The following is an 18,925-nucleotide window of genomic DNA, read 5'->3' as shown; positions in this document are numbered from 1 at the left end:
ACGATGAATAAAAGACGCTATGATGAGCCTATGAGCAAGATTTCGCATTGGCATTGGCTGGAATACGTCTGTTGCAGGGAAGTCCTCAATACCAAGCCACTTGGCTGACTGGGGTGCCGCATCCGTCTCAGCTGGAGAAATGATCCCAAAGCCATCATCTTGCAGCGTTTCTCTGTGCTGAACACTGATCAAGAGGACCAGACGTTCCACATAGATCTTGTATCGCAAGCAATGATTCCTGGTCATTTCTGACGGAACGTGATCCTGTGGGGGATATATGTACATCACCCATAACAGCACCATCCAAGAGCATGATCCCTCTTGGCACAAAAGATAAACAAGGGCGGGGAGGCTGTGAGCAAAGCAACTCTCTGTCTTGGATACAAACTGGAATAGGCTTATCAGGGGGGAAACACTACGAATGTCTTGGCCATGAAAGTACTAGCATCCGTGAACCTCGAATCTCATCTACTATACTTTTAGGATTTCCTCATACGAGACAGAGACTACAAAACGTGCTGCACTGTTAAGGCCGGAGTCGTCTCCAGCAAAGAGGGGCAAGCCTTGGTGGGATGAGACACGAAAGTTCACCTCCAATATGAAAGCTGCAAAGGTTGTCCCTGAAATTTTTTCCAGGATTACCTTGCTCCTAATGTATAGGGGTAACGATATCCTTGTTGGACATTGCCGTCTGACCCCGAAGAAAGGTTGTCATAACAAGTTGCCATTCTCTCACATTAGAACTACTTTACACTCATCCCCTTCTTAACATCCACCCAAATCTGCAACCCTCCAAGTCCTCAACACCCTTTCCCTCAAACCACCACCCAAAATGAAGCCCTCCCAAATCAGCTCCCTAGCCCTCCTCTTCGCCCCAGCAGCAATGGCGGCAAGCTACCTCTCCAAGCGAGGCTCAGGTTCCGTAGCCGAAGTCCCCAACCCAAACGTAGCGCCCTCCGTCCCAGACGAAGCGCAAACGATGTTCAAAGACGACAGTGCGCCAAACCTCCTCTTCGCCCCTACAAACCCTCCTGAGGATCCATCGACGATTCCAGACAATATCTTTGTGGTGCAGTGTCTTGAACAGGGTTTTAGGGGGGAGTGTATGGTTCTTGGTGGTCCGCCTGGACAATGCGGTATGTATATTGCAGTTAAACTATGAGTGAGAGAGAGAGAGATGGAGAGAGGGGATGACTGACGACTGACAAATTTATAGTCTCGTACTTTGATTTCGACAGCGAAACAACTTCCATCTCGGATAAATTCGATAAGCTAGCCATGTCTCTGAGTACCAACACAGGTGGCGTTTGTCAATTCTACCAGTAAGCCCCATCAATCCCCAATCCCCCAATCCCATCACATCCTAGGAAGAACGCGTACTAACTATGTGTGTGTAGTGAGGAGGGCTGCAACATCAACGGCGATGACCCAGGAGTCACTCTCTCTTACGTCTATGATCTTAGCAAGAGCGAGTCTGGGAATAGCAGACCTGATGATTACCAGGGGGATTATTTCCAGAATATCACGTCTTGGAGATGTTAGCTCAGCTTTGGGAGACCACCCGGAAATGGCGGTGGGGGGAGTGCGGTGATTTTTGCTGTTCAGGATGGGGGGAGGGGAGGGAGGGGGGTTGGGGAGTGATGAGATGGGGGTTGTTGGTTTGGCTGGATGATAGAAGTAGATTCTTTGATCGAGAATATGAAAATGTCTACTTTTTTGATGGAGCTGTTGATTATGCTATATGTTATGAATGGGTGAGGAGGTGTGGTGTCTTCTCGGGGCGACAACTTGGATCTTTTTATCTATTCGGGTGAACTCTCCTGTTGTTGAACGGATCTTCCGTCGATTAATTTGATCAGACTGAGCGAGGAGTTATCTTGACCCCACAACGCAAGGTGAGCAAATATATATAAAAAGTGTTCGCGTCATAGTATATATGTACCAAAACGATGATGAGCAAAAGTGATTCTGTATTTGTAACATCGAACAGTGTTTGTTAACTAAGGGGGGGATAGGGGTTTTTTGGCGTTTATTCTGGGAACTATATAGTCTGTACAGCTTCTAGATAGAAAAATGAATCAAAAAACCTTTGGCGCACAACTCGTCTTTCTGGTACATTGTGTAAGGKTCAGACGATCGTTCTACATTAGCAGTGAATGTGGACCTATATTGGTTGGCATTTGCTTGACATCGTTACAACAACAGCTTTGTTCAGAACAACAATGTCAAATCGTGATCCTGAAAGAAATCTCCTTGAATTTATAGTAATGTGTAGAAGCGAAGCACCAAATATTCCTACTGACTGGTATTAAAAACCGTTTCCGTCTCCTCAATTTCATCTCACCCCAGACCAACACCGCGGAGTACAACCAACCTCCCAAGAAAACCCAACAAGAACAAGGAATCAAGGAAAAACTTTCTTGGACAACAGGAGTTCGGAGACGATTTGGCGTGAGGTACATACATTTTGCTGCTGTTGCTGCTAGTCGGTTAATGTGAGTTGTTACTTCTACTGTGGTGCTGCTTTTTGAGGATTTTTAGAGACGGTGTCTCTGCTGCGATGTATGTGATTTGCTGTGGGGTTTTTTTTGGAAATTGGATTCTGCCTAGTCTGTTGGAATAAATGATCGGATTTCAGGAGCTTTGGAGAGATGTGCATGGTCTCTGAATCGAGCACGCTGGCCCCTTTCGTCTCGTCGTGTGAGTGAGTGAGTGAGTAGTGAGTGAGAAACTTCTTGTCAGTTTTGATCGTACATATCAAACGACTCGGGTACGACTTGCTAGAAGATTATGCTTTATAGTATCAAGTTGGAAATCCGGCGAAATGGCATGAGCCTAATAAGGTGGTTCACTGTCTTGGTCCGTTCATCAGTTGATGACCAGAATGTCTCAAAATAACGAAGAAGATAAGTGTTAAACCATTGACGTGAGTGTTCCAACTACGAGTCTCTCCAACTCACTAGAAGCCCCGAAAAACATCAGACAAGAACATTATCAAGCTTAAATGGAATTAACAATAGTCAGATACTGTATATCAACCTATATAACCGGCCATCTACTAATTACAATTACCTATAGACCGAACCACAACCCGCCCTAGCCTTAAAGCAGTGGCCTACTAGTCCTTAGTAATAGAATAAAATGAATATTAAAAAGAAAGAATCAGGAAGGCATCTTGCTATAGCATATGCATTTCGTTTGAACCGAGCGGAAATTAACGGCTAGAAAGTCTTTAACGTAGGCGAATCAATTCTTGGAACAGAGAGTTTCGAAGTGATGTTAAAGGAGATCTTGGCTAGATTCGGGCGGCGGATRTGAATTGCTAGGGTGCTTTTGTGGTTGTAGAGGGGAGCGCGTGGGTTGCGATTAAATGGTGATGGGATTCGTTCATTCAATCTATGCCGGGCGAAACAGGCAGAAGATCCAAGTGTCTAGGCAAAGCTTGCTGATTGGGTTCATAAAAAGCACACAAGAAGACTGTTAAGCACAAGTTGACGGGTGAGTGAAAGTGAATTCACCGTCAGCTTCCAGAACATGATGCTTGATTCACTATCGAATACCGTTCGACCGTCGATCGAACCGGGACACCTCTAGTCACTTCACGTGCAATAGGAGAGGGTAGCCACCTCGCCATATCATTGTCTGTACTTTCTGTACTAGAATGATTCTTCATCTTCTAGATGCATCTGATAGACGACCAGCTTGACGCCGAGGTTTTCTCTAGCCCCTACTCAGCTTCACGAAGCGCGTAGATTCCCTGAGCACATACCTCGTGCTATTGATGTTGTATAGAATGGTTGAATTTAAGAAGTTCTGGACAGAGATTTGTATTGATGAACTTGCATAATACTACCTTGACGATTGAACACTTACGCAGAAATTCCTCTGGCGTGTTCGACTTCTTCTGAGAACATTTCGTTCGATTGATGAAAGCGAATTTTGCACTTTTAGGACGGTACCTCTTATGTCCCGAGTGTCGTTAGGCTAGAGATGGTTGGTTTAGACTGTCCCAAGTGCCCTGCCTACGAAAGAAAATGATATGTTGTGTGTAGCCTGTGAGTCCAGCGCGCCTCCATATCGCATCGCCAGATTTCCTAAAAGGGTATAAACAGACGGACTTCAACTAATGTGATCGGCGCTTGGAATCAGAGAGAATGAGAGAGACGCTCTGGACCCTACATTGCTGTTCTGGTGTCCCATCAAGTCGTTCCATCCAAAAGGAGTCCATCATAGAAAGCTTCTACAAGCACATGTGAACGAGTAAGATTCAAATTTTCATGTTTCTTGTTCATTCAGCTCGTCGCTTATAGCAATTCCTTCACGGAGAATTATTGAGACCAGTCTCATAGATCGTCAACGTGACGCCACATACTAAGTTTTTCTAGCCCCTATTTGACTTCACAACCGCGCAGATCCATTGAGCACGAACTTCATCCCAATGCCGAACATGCATGGAAGGGTCCACAGCACCTCGGCCAGCATGCAGCGACAAGCAACTCGACTTCAGTTTTTCGGTCTAAACAAAAAAAAAAAAGAATCGACTTTCGGCTTGCATGGAGCCGATGTACGCCACCATGCTAACCCCTTCCCCTTCTCCTGGAATGATACGAGCCGCGGTATAGGACCACATCTCTTATCATCAGAGGGGTCGAACAGGGCGATTATGACGCAAAATTGTGACCAGCTCCCTTTCTGTGCTTGTGGGATTGCGCACGTAACCGCAAGAAGGATGAAGTTTCCTACAGTACAGCCCTTCATTCATTCATTGAATGGTGTGCGCTGACTAGCTATCGCTGTTCTCTGCCTCCCTGATTGGGATCTAGACTTTCAGATCAACAATGCAGCCGACCTGCATATTTTTCTCTTCCATCACTCGCTGCTAGTGATGTGAATGGCTATATATACTGCATGCCTGGAGTCGCAAGTCGCTCTTGTTTTCTTGATCGCCCCTGCAGCTCCACGTGTTACCCCAATCTCGCCACATCTACATCAACATACAATCCAAAGATGCACTTCTCCACCCTCCTATCAATTGCTTTTGCAGCAGGTGCCCTCGCACTCCCCGTAAGTCGCCCACTGCCCTACCACATCCACTTCATCTAATCATATCCTAGGTGCGCGAGACACCTGAATTAAGCGAGACCCAAGTAAAAGACCTCGTCCACGATCTCCTATACGAGAACATCGACAAATCCGTCGACGACGTCAACGAGATCGTCGCCGGCCTCGGTGTCAATGGCATTTCAATCACTCAGCGAGATGTGAGCGAGCGCCAAGCAGATGACCTGCTCCACGATCTGCTATACGAGAATGTTGACAAGACTGTCGATGATGTTAATGGAATTGCCGATGAGGCTGGTCTTGATGGCATTTCGATCGCTCAGCGAGATGTGAGTGAGGAACAGGGAGATGATCCCCTTGACGGTTTGCTTGGCGATACTCTTCATGATATTGGTATTATTGTGTAAATATTAAGTAATGGACGAAGAAGCCGCATGAATGATATATATTTTGCACGATTCGTTCGATCTGCTACGACTCTCTCTCTCTCTCTCTCTCTCTATCCGACTGAGACCTCCTCTCCTATATACACCAAGCTTGGTTTACTCAACTTCCGCGAACCTGCCGTACTTCCCACGGGCCTCACGATGCATAGACATCAATTGTATATGCAGAGTCTGTTCTCATATCCAATCCAATCACAAGCTGATTATCAGCCACTGCGACAGTGCCATTCGAAACCGTCGTAGGCTCGTCAACAACTCCGCCATTATTCCACGGAATCTCCCTGACAACCACACGCAAACTTGTCTTTCCCTTGTAAGCCGGCATGGAATCGACATTAGAGATTGTAACAGGGTAAGCACCGCTCTGACCTCGCGACCCAGCCAGGACATGAGTAATACCAACATCACGCTCCTGTGTGACATACAAATCGTAACATGTGCTAACAGTGGCTCCAGCTAGCGTGATGACCCCTTTCTGTGCCTGGGTGTAATAGTTCAACACGTGCCAGTCTCCGAGCTTGTAGAAATTGCTACTTTTATCCTGATCGCCTGGGCCAAGTAATTTGGCGATATCATTGTGCAGACCGACTTTTGATCCCCAGTTGGCGCGCATTCCGACGATACCTGTGCGCTCGAAACGTTGGATGAACCAGGCTGTGTAGGCGGGAGTCTGCTCATCTGATGCAGCGTACTCGTTGATTTGGAAAGGCTTTTCTGGGAGGTTGTATTTTTCAAGAACTTGGCGCAATTGTTGCTGTGTGATGACTGGATCGTTGCCACAGTTTGGAGTATTGCGTCCGTTTAGCTGATGAGCGGACCACCAGTCTGGAATCTGTCGACGATTGATTAGCATTGTGGTATTGTTTAGTTTTGAGTTTCGAGTGTTCCCACATTGCCATTACCACTGATGTGACTGGTGAAGTTGTTCCACCAGCTATTGTCGAGAGATGGTTGAGCTGCAGTGGATGGTGCCACCAAAGCGACGTTAGTACCGAATGCTGCTCTATACTTGGCGTACGCAAAATCATAGGATTGAAGATATTGGTCTTGGGAGCCAGGCCAGAAATTAGATCCATCAGGCTACCGTGTATTAGCGGATAGTAGAAAGCTGGGATGATAGTGATGGTTTACCTCGTTCCAGATGTCAATTTGAAGTCCTTCGAGTAAATCGCTGATCACGACGAGAGTCAGTGCTGTTCAAAATTAAAGGGGTTGGGCGAGGTTTACTTCGATTTGAGATCTCCAATAAGTTTGTCCAAGTATCTACCATACTCCGTGCAGTCACCATTATCACACGGGAAAGGTGTATCGCTTCCTTGAGTACTGTCGGCTCCCCAAATATCATGTACGAGCAAGACGAATCTAGACGATCAGTCCGTATTCACAAAGCCTGCCAGGCGAGCAGTGTAGAAGGAACAAACATACTTGTTCTTTGGATTCAAAGCCTTCGCATCCTGATAGTTCTTCTTCATCGAGGCAAAGCGCTCATCATAGCCAGTAGTACCACCATTGAGGACATCGGAAGCGTATCCACCAAAGGGAATCTGAGCGCCTCCTGCTCGGACATGGGAAATGCCTGCCTCTTGGAAAAAGGAGCCCCATGTGGAGCGAGGTGGGGAGGTTTCCGGAGAATAGGCGGGATCATTTGGTAAACCATACAAGATACCTGCGCCTTTGGCATCGGGAGTTCCTCCAAAGATAGAGAGATCTACGAAGCCCCGGCCTCCAAGATTGCTTTGAGCGGATACCAGGGTGGCTAGAGCCGCCACAGCGGCTGAGGTAGAGAAGAAGGGCATACCTTTCACTTCAATCCTGAGTGACGGTAGAGGGGGAATGCAATGGCCTGCATGGTGGCGGTTGAGCCATTGCTATATATGCATGATGAGGTGCAATGCTCGGTGGTCGTATGCCGTCTGACATGTGTCATTTTGAATGATGCCAGTTCTTGTCGTGTTTGTCGAGTAGCGTCCCCCGCATACCCTCTTCCCTGGACGTGCACCTTCTCCTCATCCCCCACTGCCAAGCCCGCCCGCTAGCAGGAAAGAACCATGTTGTTTCCCCGCAAATTTGTGGGGGACCGATGGCTCCGGACTCATCCTCCCCCTTTTCCACCCGAACACTCGACACATGCGGAGTCCAAAGAATCAATGCCCGCGTGTATTGAAGACCCAGATGGAGTGTGCAATCTGCTCCCGGACCTTTGCCCGGCMGGAGCATTTGCGTCGCCACGTGCAAGCGGTCCATGGAACCGGGAGTGTGTCATGCGAGTTCTGCGGCAAGCAGTTCAACCGTAAAGATTCATGCCAGCGCCATCGAATGACCGCCCATCGGAGAGAACAGGAGGAAGTCTATGAATTGCCAGACGCTGGTCCCAGGCGTAGAACGCGCAGAGCGTGCATAGCATGTGCCCAAGCCCGGACAAAGTGTAGCGGTGGAGAGCGTTGTGGACGGTGTGAGAAGAGAGCTCTGGTTTGCCTCTATCCTGGAAGCGAAGGACGACAGCGGAGGCAGGGTTCTCTTCCGACCATATCTACAATTCCATGTGAGAACGAGGTTGTGACATCACAGCATGTGGTACCAGCCGTGGAGGATCAATATCCCGCCATCAACACTCTTTTCCACGACAATATGGATTACGCGTGGTCAGGTCACATGAATTGGCTACCTGTATTGGACGGAACGGATCTGCTCGATGACTTTGCAGAGGCAACACATTCTCCACGTAATGCCTGGAATCTCTCTTCCCAGCCAGCATCATATCTGCGCTCTCCAACTGAGATTCCGTTGACTCCGTCTTCGAGTCTTACGGCTAGTGCCAGTAGAAATCGCCGATCGGTAGATTTCACATACACGGATGGCAATGGCGCACGTGGTTCGCTCCAACAAGCACCTCCACGAACTCGTACTTGCTCAGCTGACCCTGTCGTCCTGTCCTCATTCGATCTAGAGTTTCCTGCTTCTACGCAATTAACAGACAGCTTTATCGTGACCGACCCTGGATCGACCAACGGGCTTAGTGTAGCAATCTACGACACGCTTGCAAGACATTTCGACGTGCTATGTTGCAGTCGGGCATCGCTCTACGCCAAAAGATTCACATCCGCACGATTCCCGGCTCATTCATACTGTTCGGGTTGTCTAGCAAAATATCAGGCTTCCTTCCAGGAGAACTTCAGTCTGATCCATTGCACCACATGGGATGAGCAAAACGTCCACTGGATCTTGGTACTCGCGGCCATCACTATCGGCTCCTCTCATGACCACAGTCAGCAAGGCCATCAGAGCTACGTGGCATTTACGGAGTTCCTACGACGAGCCATACACAATGCATCAGAGAACGGGACCGATTGCGATCCGCTACCATTCGCRCAAGCGTGTATTCTCCTCGCCGTGGCTCGCTTCAACACACCGCACGAATCGTCCTGCGAGATGCCTATGGCAGAAGCACACGCCGCTTGCGATAGCTTTGATCGACGGTATCGTCCTCTACCTGTAAACGATATCGACCCATCGCAAATTGATCTTCGATGGCGAGCCTGGTTGGAAGAAGAGAGCCGATGTCGATTGATGTGGTACAAATGGCTCATGCAGACTTTCCATGCCCTTTTCCGGCTACAAGACAGCCCGATAGCCTTGCCGCTTGAAGACTACCCTTTGCCATCGGACGATGCGAGATGGGAGGCCAGGACTGCAATCGATTGGGTCAAGCTGACGGACTCATCCTCGAGTCCAACGACAGCTACACGACCAGCAGGCGTTCGTTCGTTGCTGTTTTCTTTGTATGCCAAAACAAAACTCCCAGAGCGTGACAGCGGCTTTGGAAAGACACTCCTCATATACTGCTTACTAGCACGAACAGAGGAAGTAGCCCGCTCAATTCGAGATCCGCTTCACTCTTGGAAACCTGGTCCTCCTACCGGAGCAGAGCAATACGAAGCGCTCAGCGAAGAAGATGAGCCGTCTACACAACATCAAACTCAGCAATGGCTACCTGCAAACTCCAATTTTGCCTCGTGGCGTAACAGCGCCTGCGACTGCTTGGATACTCTTCACTGGGCGGAGAATGGAGACATTGCTATGGAAAAGGGGCTCGAAAAGCCAAATGTGTTCCACCTTCATCTCTCTCGAATTCTACTTCTATGTCCATATCGTGCTCTCATTAGAGTAGGTCAGAGATTGAGTTCCATCGGGACAATCAGGACCGAAGGTTGCCCTGTGGCAGACTTGGATACATTGGTACTCAAATCGCTCACTCTCGATGACCACAAAATCAGGCTCTCTCTTGTCCACGCAGGAGCGATTTTCTGGCATTGTAGACGTTATAGCCACGGGATGTTTTACGAACCGTTTGGGATCTTCCTCTCCGCCTTGCTCATCGTCATCTACGGCGTTTATCTTCCGCAGCTTCGAAATGCACTTTTGAGAATCAAACTCTCGGTGGAGAAACAACGACATCTCAATGATGGTATGCAAGAAACGGGATTTGTGGAGAGTGAGGAAGATGAACTTATGCCTGATACGATTCTTCTTGATAGACCTTGTGATGATGAGATTGTTCAGAGATTCGTACGTAAAGGACATGATATGAATGTTAAAATGTCTAGAGCTGGAGATATTTGTCTGCCGCAGGGTCAGAGAGTTGTTTTGGAGGAGGCGATAAAGCTGCTTGAACGCTCGCAGTATATGCATCTTGATGATTGTCGAGAGCATGCTCGCATGCTGAGACGATGGATGCAGAGGATGTAGCAGTTCTTCAAGACGTTTCTTGACTTTCGTATGCCGTTTCTTTGCATGTACAGCACTTCGACGCACCGGGGTCGAATACATGGCCTGGAGGGCTACACCTAAGCATGATTCTCATCGTACTCGATGTATCTATCTGGTGTGAAAGTACAGAAAACATCCGTCATCTCACCCGGCTTTACATGAGGTAGAAGAGAACTACTGCATGGGCTACAAAGTTCGCTACTGAGCATATCCATAAGGAAAATACTTCGCGACATTGAATGCACTACCCTAAGTAAGCACACATGACTCAGTCCTCCTGACGGACGAACACAGGCATAGACTCAATCGGACAAGATTCCCTCACAATCTTACCCCCCTCATGCACAACATCAAATCCCCACCTCTTCCACCGCGCTCCAAGCGGCAGATAAACATCCATCTCACGAATCCCAGCCGATAAAACAGGAGCCACAAGATACTTGTCACCAAACATATACTGCTGCTCCATCTCCCAGCACCTGACATCCTCAGGAAACTCATAAAAGCAAGTCCGCATAACAGGCGAACCCCTTTCATGCGCCAGCCTCATCAACCTCCTCGTATAATCCCGCATTTCCTCCCGCATATGCAAGTACTTGACCAAAATCGGATATGCCTCTTCGCCAAACGACCAAATCTCATTAGGTGCCCCAGGAGCCGTCTCATCATCCTTCACCGACTTGGGTTCTCGATCACCGTGAAGCCGCATCACAGGGCAAAAAGTTCCCCATTGAAACCAACGTACAAGTAATTCTCGAAAAGCGGGATCATCAGGGCTACCTCCATGGAAACCTCCAATGTCAGTGGTAAACCATGGTATACCACTGAGTGAAACATTCAGGCCTGCTGATAATTGATTCCGGAAACTCTCCCATGAACTGGCAATGTCTCCAGACCAGACAAGCGCTCCGTATCGCTGGCTACCAGCCCACACGCAGCGGAGAAGATTAACGATATTCTCCTGACCCTCTCCTTTCATGCCCTCATAGAGAGCTTGGGCATAGAATCGCGGATACAAATTTCCAATTTGGACATTAGGGCCTGCGTGGTAGCGGTAGAGATCAAAGTCGTAGATACTATATTCCGGCTCCGCCTCATCCGCCCAGAAGATCTTGATACCATAGTCGTAGTAGTTGCGCTTCAGCTTCGACCACAAGAAYGCGCGAGCTTCCGGGTTGGTAACGTCGATGTGGGTGCTATCACCCCCGACTTGCATGGCGACTCGCACGCCCCGATCATGGCGGATCAGCAAGCCTTTCTCCAACATTTCTTCAAAATTCTCGGATTGCGGCGCCACGGTTGGCCAGACTGAGACCATTAATTCGATGCCTAGCGATCGGAGTTCTTGCACCATGGCGGCGGGGTCGGGCCAGTATTTGGGATCAAACGACCAGTCGCCCTGGTGGATCCAATGGAAGAAATCGCAGACTATGACATCCATTGGCAGTCCTCGCCGCTTATGCTCCCGCGCAATTTGTAAGAGGTCTTCTTGGCTGGCGTAGCGTAACTTACATTGCCAGAAACCTAGTCCGTACTCGGGCATCATTGGGACGTAACCTGTGACTTGGGCATATGTCTCTTCGATCGAGGCAGGTGTGTTGCCCGCCACGATCCAGTAGTCCATATGTCTGGTTGAACAAGCTTCGAATGACATGACGTTCRTTGCTAACACCGCGCGGCCGATACCAGGATTGTTCCACAGTAGACCATATCCAAGAGAAGACAGCATGAATGGAACGCTGGCTTGCGAATTGCGATGTGCCAGCTCAATGTCAGAACCTTTGAGATTCAGGTAGGGCTGCTGGTATTGGCCCATTCCGAACAGACGCTCCTTAGGTGAGATAGACTCCAGCCGCATTGTAAGTTGAAAGTCTCCTCCTAAGATGGGACGAAGCTCTCGCGCCTCGATTTCCAAAGCGCTGCACTTGGGGTCCTTCAAGTCTCTGCGGTGTCGGGCATATTCCTCGAGAATCCGCTCTCCCTTTTCGTTGTACATGATGATCTTCCCGCGTCGAGACACCGTCGCGCTGATCCCTCCATTGGTGATTGTGCCGGATCCTTCAGTGGAAATATCGATAGCCGCATTGATATTGCCCAGTTCAGGTTGAGGGAGAAGAGCTCCCTCGCTTTGAGGCATTTGTGCTAACTTGGTTGCACGCACCCGAAAAGCATTTGGACCCCATGGCTCAATCCACAACGTGTGGTCGTCGAAACGAAACACCAGTCTGTTCTCATCTTGATACAGCATATTCAGTGCTCTGTGTCTTGCAGATTGAATGTAAAGCAGATGGTATCTGATGGGGGGCGAGGCGTGTTGTACTCGATGGACCACTTATCGGATGATCCGYAGCAACAACGTCAACAAGAGCGTCTCCAACTTGATTGGACTGAACTTGACTAAATTGGAGTCAGAACTCAGATTGTAGACAATCCATTTAGCCATCGAATGGAGAATGATGATTGATGGAAACACCCCGGACTCCCACACCCCGGAATCCCCCACCGGGTGGTCGATCATCCCCACAAACATTCATCCTGGAGTGGAGTTCAACTCGATGGGACAGACCGACCCCTGGAAATTCCAGGTACATGATCCATCCAGTCATGAGGAGAATAAAGAAGTCCACGATCGCTTGATCCGTAGCAGTTGTCTCCACACCCTTCTTTGCCGTTGGCACGCAGGCTCACCAGTCATTATGCAAGACTTCCCTCATGAAGATAAGAAAAGCTCATCAGAGCACATCCACATCGAGAACAAAGACTCCCTCGAAAGTATCGCCCAACTCGCCGCCGAAACAGAGCATCGTCAAACATTCTGGCAAGCTCTCAAAACCGAAAGGAAATCCGTCTTTTGGTCCGTAGCCGTATCGACGGCAATGTGAGTGAATCCCCGTCGACCACAGAAGGTGATTGTATCAACTCATGGCCGGGAAATTTTGCAGTATCATGGAAGGATATGACATTGTCCTCGTCACGTCTCTCTTCGCGCAACCAGCCTTCTCGAAACACTATGGTATTCAGACTGGTGATGATTGGCAGATCCCAGMACAATGGCAGTCGGCTTTGGGGAGTGCTCCTATTATCGGAGCGGTCCTGGGGGCTTTCTTGAATGGCTGGCTCACGTACAAATTCGGATATCGGAAGGTATTGCTGGCGTCGCTGGTGGCAATCACTGTTTTCATCTTCCCGCTCTTCTTTGCGCCCTCCTTGGCCGTGCTACTGGTCGGTTTGATTCTCTGTGGTATTCCGTGGGGCGTGTTTGCAAGTATGGCTCCTGCGTACGCTTCTGAGATCTGGTGAGAGATGTGCTGGTGTCATCAATCATGATAAAGAATTTCGCAACTGACAAGTTTTTGATCAGTTCCATGACTTTGAGAGGCTACTTGACCGTATACATCAATCTTTGCTGGGCCCTGGGACAACTGATCGCGGCTGGGGTTTTGACTGGTTTCAACTCCGGCACGACCACACTGGCATTCAGAATCCCATTCGCCATTCAATGGGTCTTTCCCATCCCCCTCTTCACTCTCATCTGGTTCGCTCCGGAGTCTCCATGGTGGCTGGTCCGAAAGGGCCGCATTGACCAGGCGAGACTATCGCTACAAAGACTGTCTTCCACAGAAGCTACACTCGCAACAGAAGATACTCTCGCTCTGATTAGACATACCATGGAGATTGAAGCCGAGTCTCAAGGTGGCTCCAGCTACTGGGACTGCTTCAAAGGCGTCGACCGCCGACGCACCGAAATTGTGTGCATGACATTTGCCGCGCAGGTCTGGTGTGGGAGTCCACTCGGCGGCACGCCCGTCTACTTCTTCACGCAAGCCGGTCTTTCTTCCGAMCATTCCTTCAAATTCAGCGTGGGTGGGCTTGGTCTAGCGAGTATAGGCACCATTGTCTCATGGTTTCTCATCTCTCGCTTCGGTCGCCGCACGCTGTATGTGGTAGGACTCGGTGGCTTGACCGGTCTCCTTGTCCTGGTCGGAATCCTGGCATCCGTGTCTAATACCAGTGCTTCATCCTACGGTCAGGCGGGTCTCGTGGTTGTCTGGCTCTTGTTATACTATCTCACCGTCGGCCCAGTTTGCTACGCCATCATCTCCGAAACATCAGCGATACGCCTTCGAAATAAATCGGTCTGTCTCTCGCGAATCGCGTACTACGTCTCGCAGGCGATTGGGAATGTCATTCAACCATATATGATCAACCCCACTGCGGCCGGGTGGCGTGGGAAAACTGCATATTTCTGGGCAGGCACTTGTCTTGTTTTCTTCGCCTGGGCACTTTTTCGTCTGCCCGAGACGCGCAATCGCTCTTACGAGGAGCTAGACCTCTTGTTCCAGGCCAATGTAAAAGCCGCAAAATTCGCGACGACACAGGTAGATCCCTACGCCGCGAGGGAGGAACGTGTCAAGACTGAGTGATGGGTTCGATACATCTATTGTAGTGTAATCATCGAACGCCAGACCTTCTACCGAAAACACCCTGTTCGTAAGACACTGGTAATCGGTGTTCCCATCTCCAATCTCGAGGCAACGTACTGGTAGTGACCAATGATACACTGGTTGAGATGATACATCCTTCCAACAGCACCCGGTGCCGAATACCCCGTAGTTGTACGCTTGGATGCACCAGAACTAGGATGCTCGAGATGATCCGTGAATCTAAACAACGTCCGACGTAAAGAGATACCGTGCAGCCCATGTTGGGATCTGCAGCTGATCTGATCTCCATTTGAAACGAYGGAACATGTCAGATCAATTTCAAGTCCATCAAGCACATTGCGCTCGCATGTGCAAAATCATCGACCGTACTTAGATCAAACTGAGCTCACAACAGGGCGAACAGAGCTCCGATCGCAACCACACCAGCCCCCATAGCCGGCTGAGCAGCGGCACCCGTATACTCGGCTGAAGTAGAAGTCGATGGAGCCGATGAGGTGGTAGTAGCGTTCATGCTCGAGGTCGAAGCCACGCTTGATGATGATGATGATGAAGTAGCTGGAGCTGTTGTTGATTCAGAAGTCGTGTTGCCGGGGACATCGGATCCACCGATAGTCGAGATGGACCAGTATCCATCACCTCCACCTAAAACAGTTTATTAGAAAAAAGGTTCTGTCTCACATTGACGCAATCGGAACCCACATTTGTCGTATGGATAACCCGGGCAAGGTGTTGAGCATTTCGAGTCCTCGACCTTATCGCTGAAGGGAGGCACCTCGTCGCCGCAGTAACATTCACTGCCAGTGAGGCCGATGACTGTTTTGTCGCAGCTCGTGAAACAGGCGCCTGTTGACTGATAAATGTTCTTGCCGTGGTTTTGAAGTGAACCGGATGAGCTGTAGCAGCCTTCGTTTTGAACTTGAGCCGCGACTGCTACAGCGCCGAGGAGGGGGAGGAGAGTCTTCATGGTAGGCATTGTGAGGTGATGAGGTGGTGAGGAAATAGGTGGTTGATGAGGTTGTTATTTAAGAAAAGTTCAATGTTTCACGAGAACCACACGCCCGGCATCCATCCTTCGCCCCCTTGATCTGACTACGTCATTCCTTCCTTGGCAGCTGTCCGACATCCGCGTCTCGCGTGGCGGGATTTCTATTTACATGCATCGACAACATCTTCACAATTCGAGAAAGCACGAAGATGGAAATGCCATCAATTTCTTGAGGAACTCTCACATCTCCCGCGACATGATCATCCTTCTTATCCCCATCAATCAATACTCAATAGCAGCAACCATCACAATGGCAATCTTACGTAGGTCCCGCACCGTAAATCCTTTGAAATCCTCCTCCTTCGTGATCCTGCGCGCAACACGAATGGTCCGCTCAAACAAGCGCCGGTCGTCTGGTGAAGCATTCGCCGGCTCAGCTGGCCACTTCTGCACCTCCAACTTTCCCTTTGCCCACACGAGCGACACGGCAATGTATTGTCGGCCACTTGTATCAAATCGTGCCCCGTAAACAAACTCTCTCCACATCCACTGCTGCCTCCGCGATCGATGGCGGAGCTGATGGAGTTGGAAGGTGATGTTGGTAAAGATTCCTGCATGATTGGTGATGAGGAGAGAAGCTGGCTGTCGAAGGAAGATGGGGTCGCCTGGATGAAGTGCCGCTTGCATGGTGAGATGCAGGTCGTTGGAGTTCCATTGCAATGTTCCGTTGTGGGTCCTCTGTATTCGGGACCTAGATCTGCACGTGGATAGCGTGGTCCCACCACAATGTCGAATGCGCTGTCTCTGAAGAAGAGGCTCAGAAAGTTCCTTCGTAACTTTTGGGACACTTGTGCGAGGGGAGGGGAGCGAACGCGAGACAGTTGGTGACCGTTGTGATTCAGGAACTCTGCAGCATAGAAACCATACACCAGGTCTTGGATCTCATTCGGCAAGTCGAGGAATCGAAATGACATGATGGGATCAGGTGGACGGTGTAGGAAGTTCCAGAGGCGTAGCATCCACTTCGATGGCATGTAGTCCAAGAAGGATGGGATCATGGATGGATTAAAAGTGATTTTAACCACGACCTTGTTTGGTCTGTTCGACAAACATTGCAAGAGAGACATCTCGAAATTCGTCGAAAACATCGGCAGGCAGCTTGTTTGGGTATGTCTATAGGGCAATGCGAATTTTYAGCCGTCTTTGAGCATATAAATGTAAGCCCAGGCGATTCTACGCCCTACACGACGACACACGTTCGCCTCAACAAAGACATGAACAACTCCATCTTCAACCCAGCTTCATCCACTCATCAACACCACCCAAGAGACTGACTAGCATCATCATAACTGCAAACACACTGTCTATCGTCCGACCTACAACATCATTAGTCTCCTTACAATATCCCCAAAACCTTGAAAGCACTCACTTATCTTTCTGATACGCGTAGCCCGAGCCTCCGCAAGCTTCGTCACAGACTTGAGTCTGGTCGACGCAATTTGGTCCTGCGAGCTGAACGCATCCCCAGGCATGTTGATTGAAGCAGTGCTGGAGGCCGTCGTCGCAGCATTGCCCGCCTCTGACGGTCGCTGCTACCGAGGAGGTGAGGGCGAAGACGATGCTTATGATTGGAGTCCACATGGTGAGAGTTGGGGTCAGGATGTTCGGGTTGGTGGTTGTAAGAGGTTGCAGGATCGTCTGAATAGAGTAAGAGTTTGAGAAGGGCCCTGCGGTGTATTTATCTCCCGAGACACTGCCATGTTGATAGGATTGCCAGCGTGACACGTCAGCCGGGTCGTGCGGTCGTATTTTTGTCCGCTCACTCCAGTCATGGCAACCCAGGAGGATCCTAGGAGCGGAATTTTGCGAGACATTTGTGCGAGTGAGCATGCTTGGAAGCCCCTGAAAAGCTAGACAAGGATGCCTAGGATGCAACTCATATCCGGGGCAAACCTGGTATTAAACCCTGGGAATCCAAGATCTCGGAGCTGTCCCCAGCTCCTGGGATGGGCCTTTGTCTTCTTATAGAACGTAACTCTCGCATTACATGTGGATGTCCAAATCTCGTGTTTCGTCCATAGCTAGGCAACGTCACATATCGTAAGCTCACACAGATGATCTCGTTACCCGCAGTATTGRGGGTGGAGCCTCAAACTTCAAGATCTTCGTTTGTTGTCAAGGCACCTGCTAAAGCTCGTGCTGTTGTTTGATCTGATGAGTTGAGTAGAAGCCTTCTTGTGAGAGGGAGCATCATTCTGTGCACATCGAGGTATCAGTAGAGAATGTCGTTGTGAATATATATGAGCGTATGCCTCCGTTTCCAGCTAATTGATTGATTGCGTACTGTATCTTCCCTTGTTCTTCTGTATTAACCTCTCTACGACCCATGTACTCGTAAGTTTCAGCTTGCGGGAAGTGAGGGTGAACAGACCAACATTCTTGACTGCAGTTTTCTTAGTTGGAGAAGTCGATATTGAACCCGGCGGGGTCTCGACGATAGCGAGAGCTGGGAGTCGGATTATCCAGCTCGTTTACTTGGAGGGATCCTAAATGTGTCAGCAAAACAAGACAAACCACCTACCGACCGCCAAAGCACAGTACCTTCAACTATTCCAATTCATGCGGCGGGATCATGACCAAAGCACCACCCCACAGGCAATCGCCACATTGACCATGAAGATGATCGTGCCCAAAACTTTCAGAAAGCCGCCGCCATTATAGATGAAGGCCAACAGCCACGAGTTGAAGTAAAAACAGCCGGCAAGTACGAATAAAGAGAGGAAAACAATGGTGATAAACGGAGCCATGCGCAACAGTGTGCTTTGGAATGACGGTGTGGTGTTAATCTTTCTCCGGGCGTCAGGCGTAGCAAGTAAGTCATGGAAGGGGAGGATATGGAGCTCAGTAGCCTGACCTGGGTAGAGTGACATGTTGCTGATTTGGTAGATGAGCTACTTTGATGAAGAAAAGGAGATGATGGCTTTGAGCTCGCGTTTGGATAGTTGCTGAATCTGATGGTTCGTTGTTGGGCGTGGAGAATGAATGGCGTGTACCAGTGAAGGGTACATATACCCACGGCGGTACGGCCTACGTCTCGTAGCTGTCAGTGTCTTTGATGTGCGACATTACCTTCAGAAAGCGTGTCTGAGTCCTTCCTACCTAGGAGACCGAGTGCAGCCGTATTTCTGATGTCTTGGAGCCCGCATATCCGCTTCAGAGTT

The 18,925-nt window shown here is 49.4% G+C and overlaps 8 protein-coding genes; 4 read left to right on the top strand and 4 right to left on the bottom strand.

The window, feature by feature from the left end:
• Positions 1–832: 832 nt before the first annotated feature.
• On the top strand, positions 833–1,542 carry RCC_01803 (uncharacterized protein; the record flags this gene model as incomplete). XM_023767088.1 has 3 exons in its annotated part: positions 833–1,136; positions 1,217–1,322; positions 1,398–1,542. The coding sequence occupies 3 exons, from the start codon at positions 833–835 to the stop codon at positions 1,540–1,542; spliced, it is 555 nt and encodes a 184-aa protein (XP_023622856.1).
• Positions 1,543–5,007: 3,465 nt separating this feature from the next.
• Positions 5,008–5,468, top strand: RCC_01802 (uncharacterized protein; the record flags this gene model as incomplete). XM_023767087.1 has 2 exons in its annotated part: positions 5,008–5,064; positions 5,115–5,468. 2 exons carry the CDS (start codon positions 5,008–5,010, stop codon positions 5,466–5,468), a joined length of 411 nt encoding a protein of 136 aa, XP_023622855.1.
• Positions 5,469–5,643: 175 nt separating this feature from the next.
• On the bottom strand, positions 5,644–7,303 carry RCC_01801 (uncharacterized protein; the record flags this gene model as incomplete). XM_023767086.1 has 5 exons in its annotated part: positions 5,644–6,339; positions 6,399–6,587; positions 6,639–6,678; positions 6,735–6,869; positions 6,933–7,303. The coding sequence occupies 5 exons, from the start codon at positions 7,301–7,303 to the stop codon at positions 5,644–5,646; spliced, it is 1,431 nt and encodes a 476-aa protein (XP_023622854.1).
• A 376-nt stretch (positions 7,304–7,679) lies between these two features.
• Positions 7,680–10,253, top strand: RCC_01800 (uncharacterized protein; the record flags this gene model as incomplete). Its single annotated transcript, XM_023767085.1, has 1 exon — positions 7,680–10,253. One exon carries the CDS (start codon positions 7,680–7,682, stop codon positions 10,251–10,253), a length of 2,574 nt encoding a protein of 857 aa, XP_023622853.1.
• A 289-nt stretch (positions 10,254–10,542) lies between these two features.
• On the bottom strand, positions 10,543–12,411 carry RCC_01799 (probable glycosyl hydrolase; the record flags this gene model as incomplete). Its single annotated transcript, XM_023767084.1, has 1 exon — positions 10,543–12,411. One exon carries the CDS (start codon positions 12,409–12,411, stop codon positions 10,543–10,545), a length of 1,869 nt encoding a protein of 622 aa, XP_023622852.1.
• Positions 12,412–12,970: 559 nt separating this feature from the next.
• Positions 12,971–14,698, top strand: RCC_01798 (probable maltose permease (MalP); the record flags this gene model as incomplete). XM_023767083.1 has 3 exons in its annotated part: positions 12,971–13,152; positions 13,217–13,570; positions 13,636–14,698. The coding sequence occupies 3 exons, from the start codon at positions 12,971–12,973 to the stop codon at positions 14,696–14,698; spliced, it is 1,599 nt and encodes a 532-aa protein (XP_023622851.1).
• Positions 14,699–15,104: 406 nt separating this feature from the next.
• On the bottom strand, positions 15,105–15,692 carry RCC_01797 (uncharacterized protein; the record flags this gene model as incomplete). XM_023767082.1 has 2 exons in its annotated part: positions 15,105–15,361; positions 15,419–15,692. The coding sequence occupies 2 exons, from the start codon at positions 15,690–15,692 to the stop codon at positions 15,105–15,107; spliced, it is 531 nt and encodes a 176-aa protein (XP_023622850.1).
• A 1,302-nt stretch (positions 15,693–16,994) lies between these two features.
• On the bottom strand, positions 16,995–17,236 carry RCC_01795 (uncharacterized protein; the record flags this gene model as incomplete). XM_023767081.1 has 2 exons in its annotated part: positions 16,995–17,080; positions 17,134–17,236. The coding sequence occupies 2 exons, from the start codon at positions 17,234–17,236 to the stop codon at positions 16,995–16,997; spliced, it is 189 nt and encodes a 62-aa protein (XP_023622849.1).
• Between the last annotated feature and the right edge of the window lie 1,689 nt (positions 17,237–18,925).

This window comes from Ramularia collo-cygni (assembly GCF_900074925.1).
Source record: "Ramularia collo-cygni strain URUG2 genome assembly, contig: RCC_scaffold02, whole genome shotgun sequence".
NCBI lineage: Eukaryota > Fungi > Ascomycota > Dothideomycetes > Mycosphaerellales > Mycosphaerellaceae > Ramularia > Ramularia collo-cygni.
Note: the sequence above shows the minus strand (reverse complement) of the source record. Positions and strands in the feature narration are given on the sequence as shown.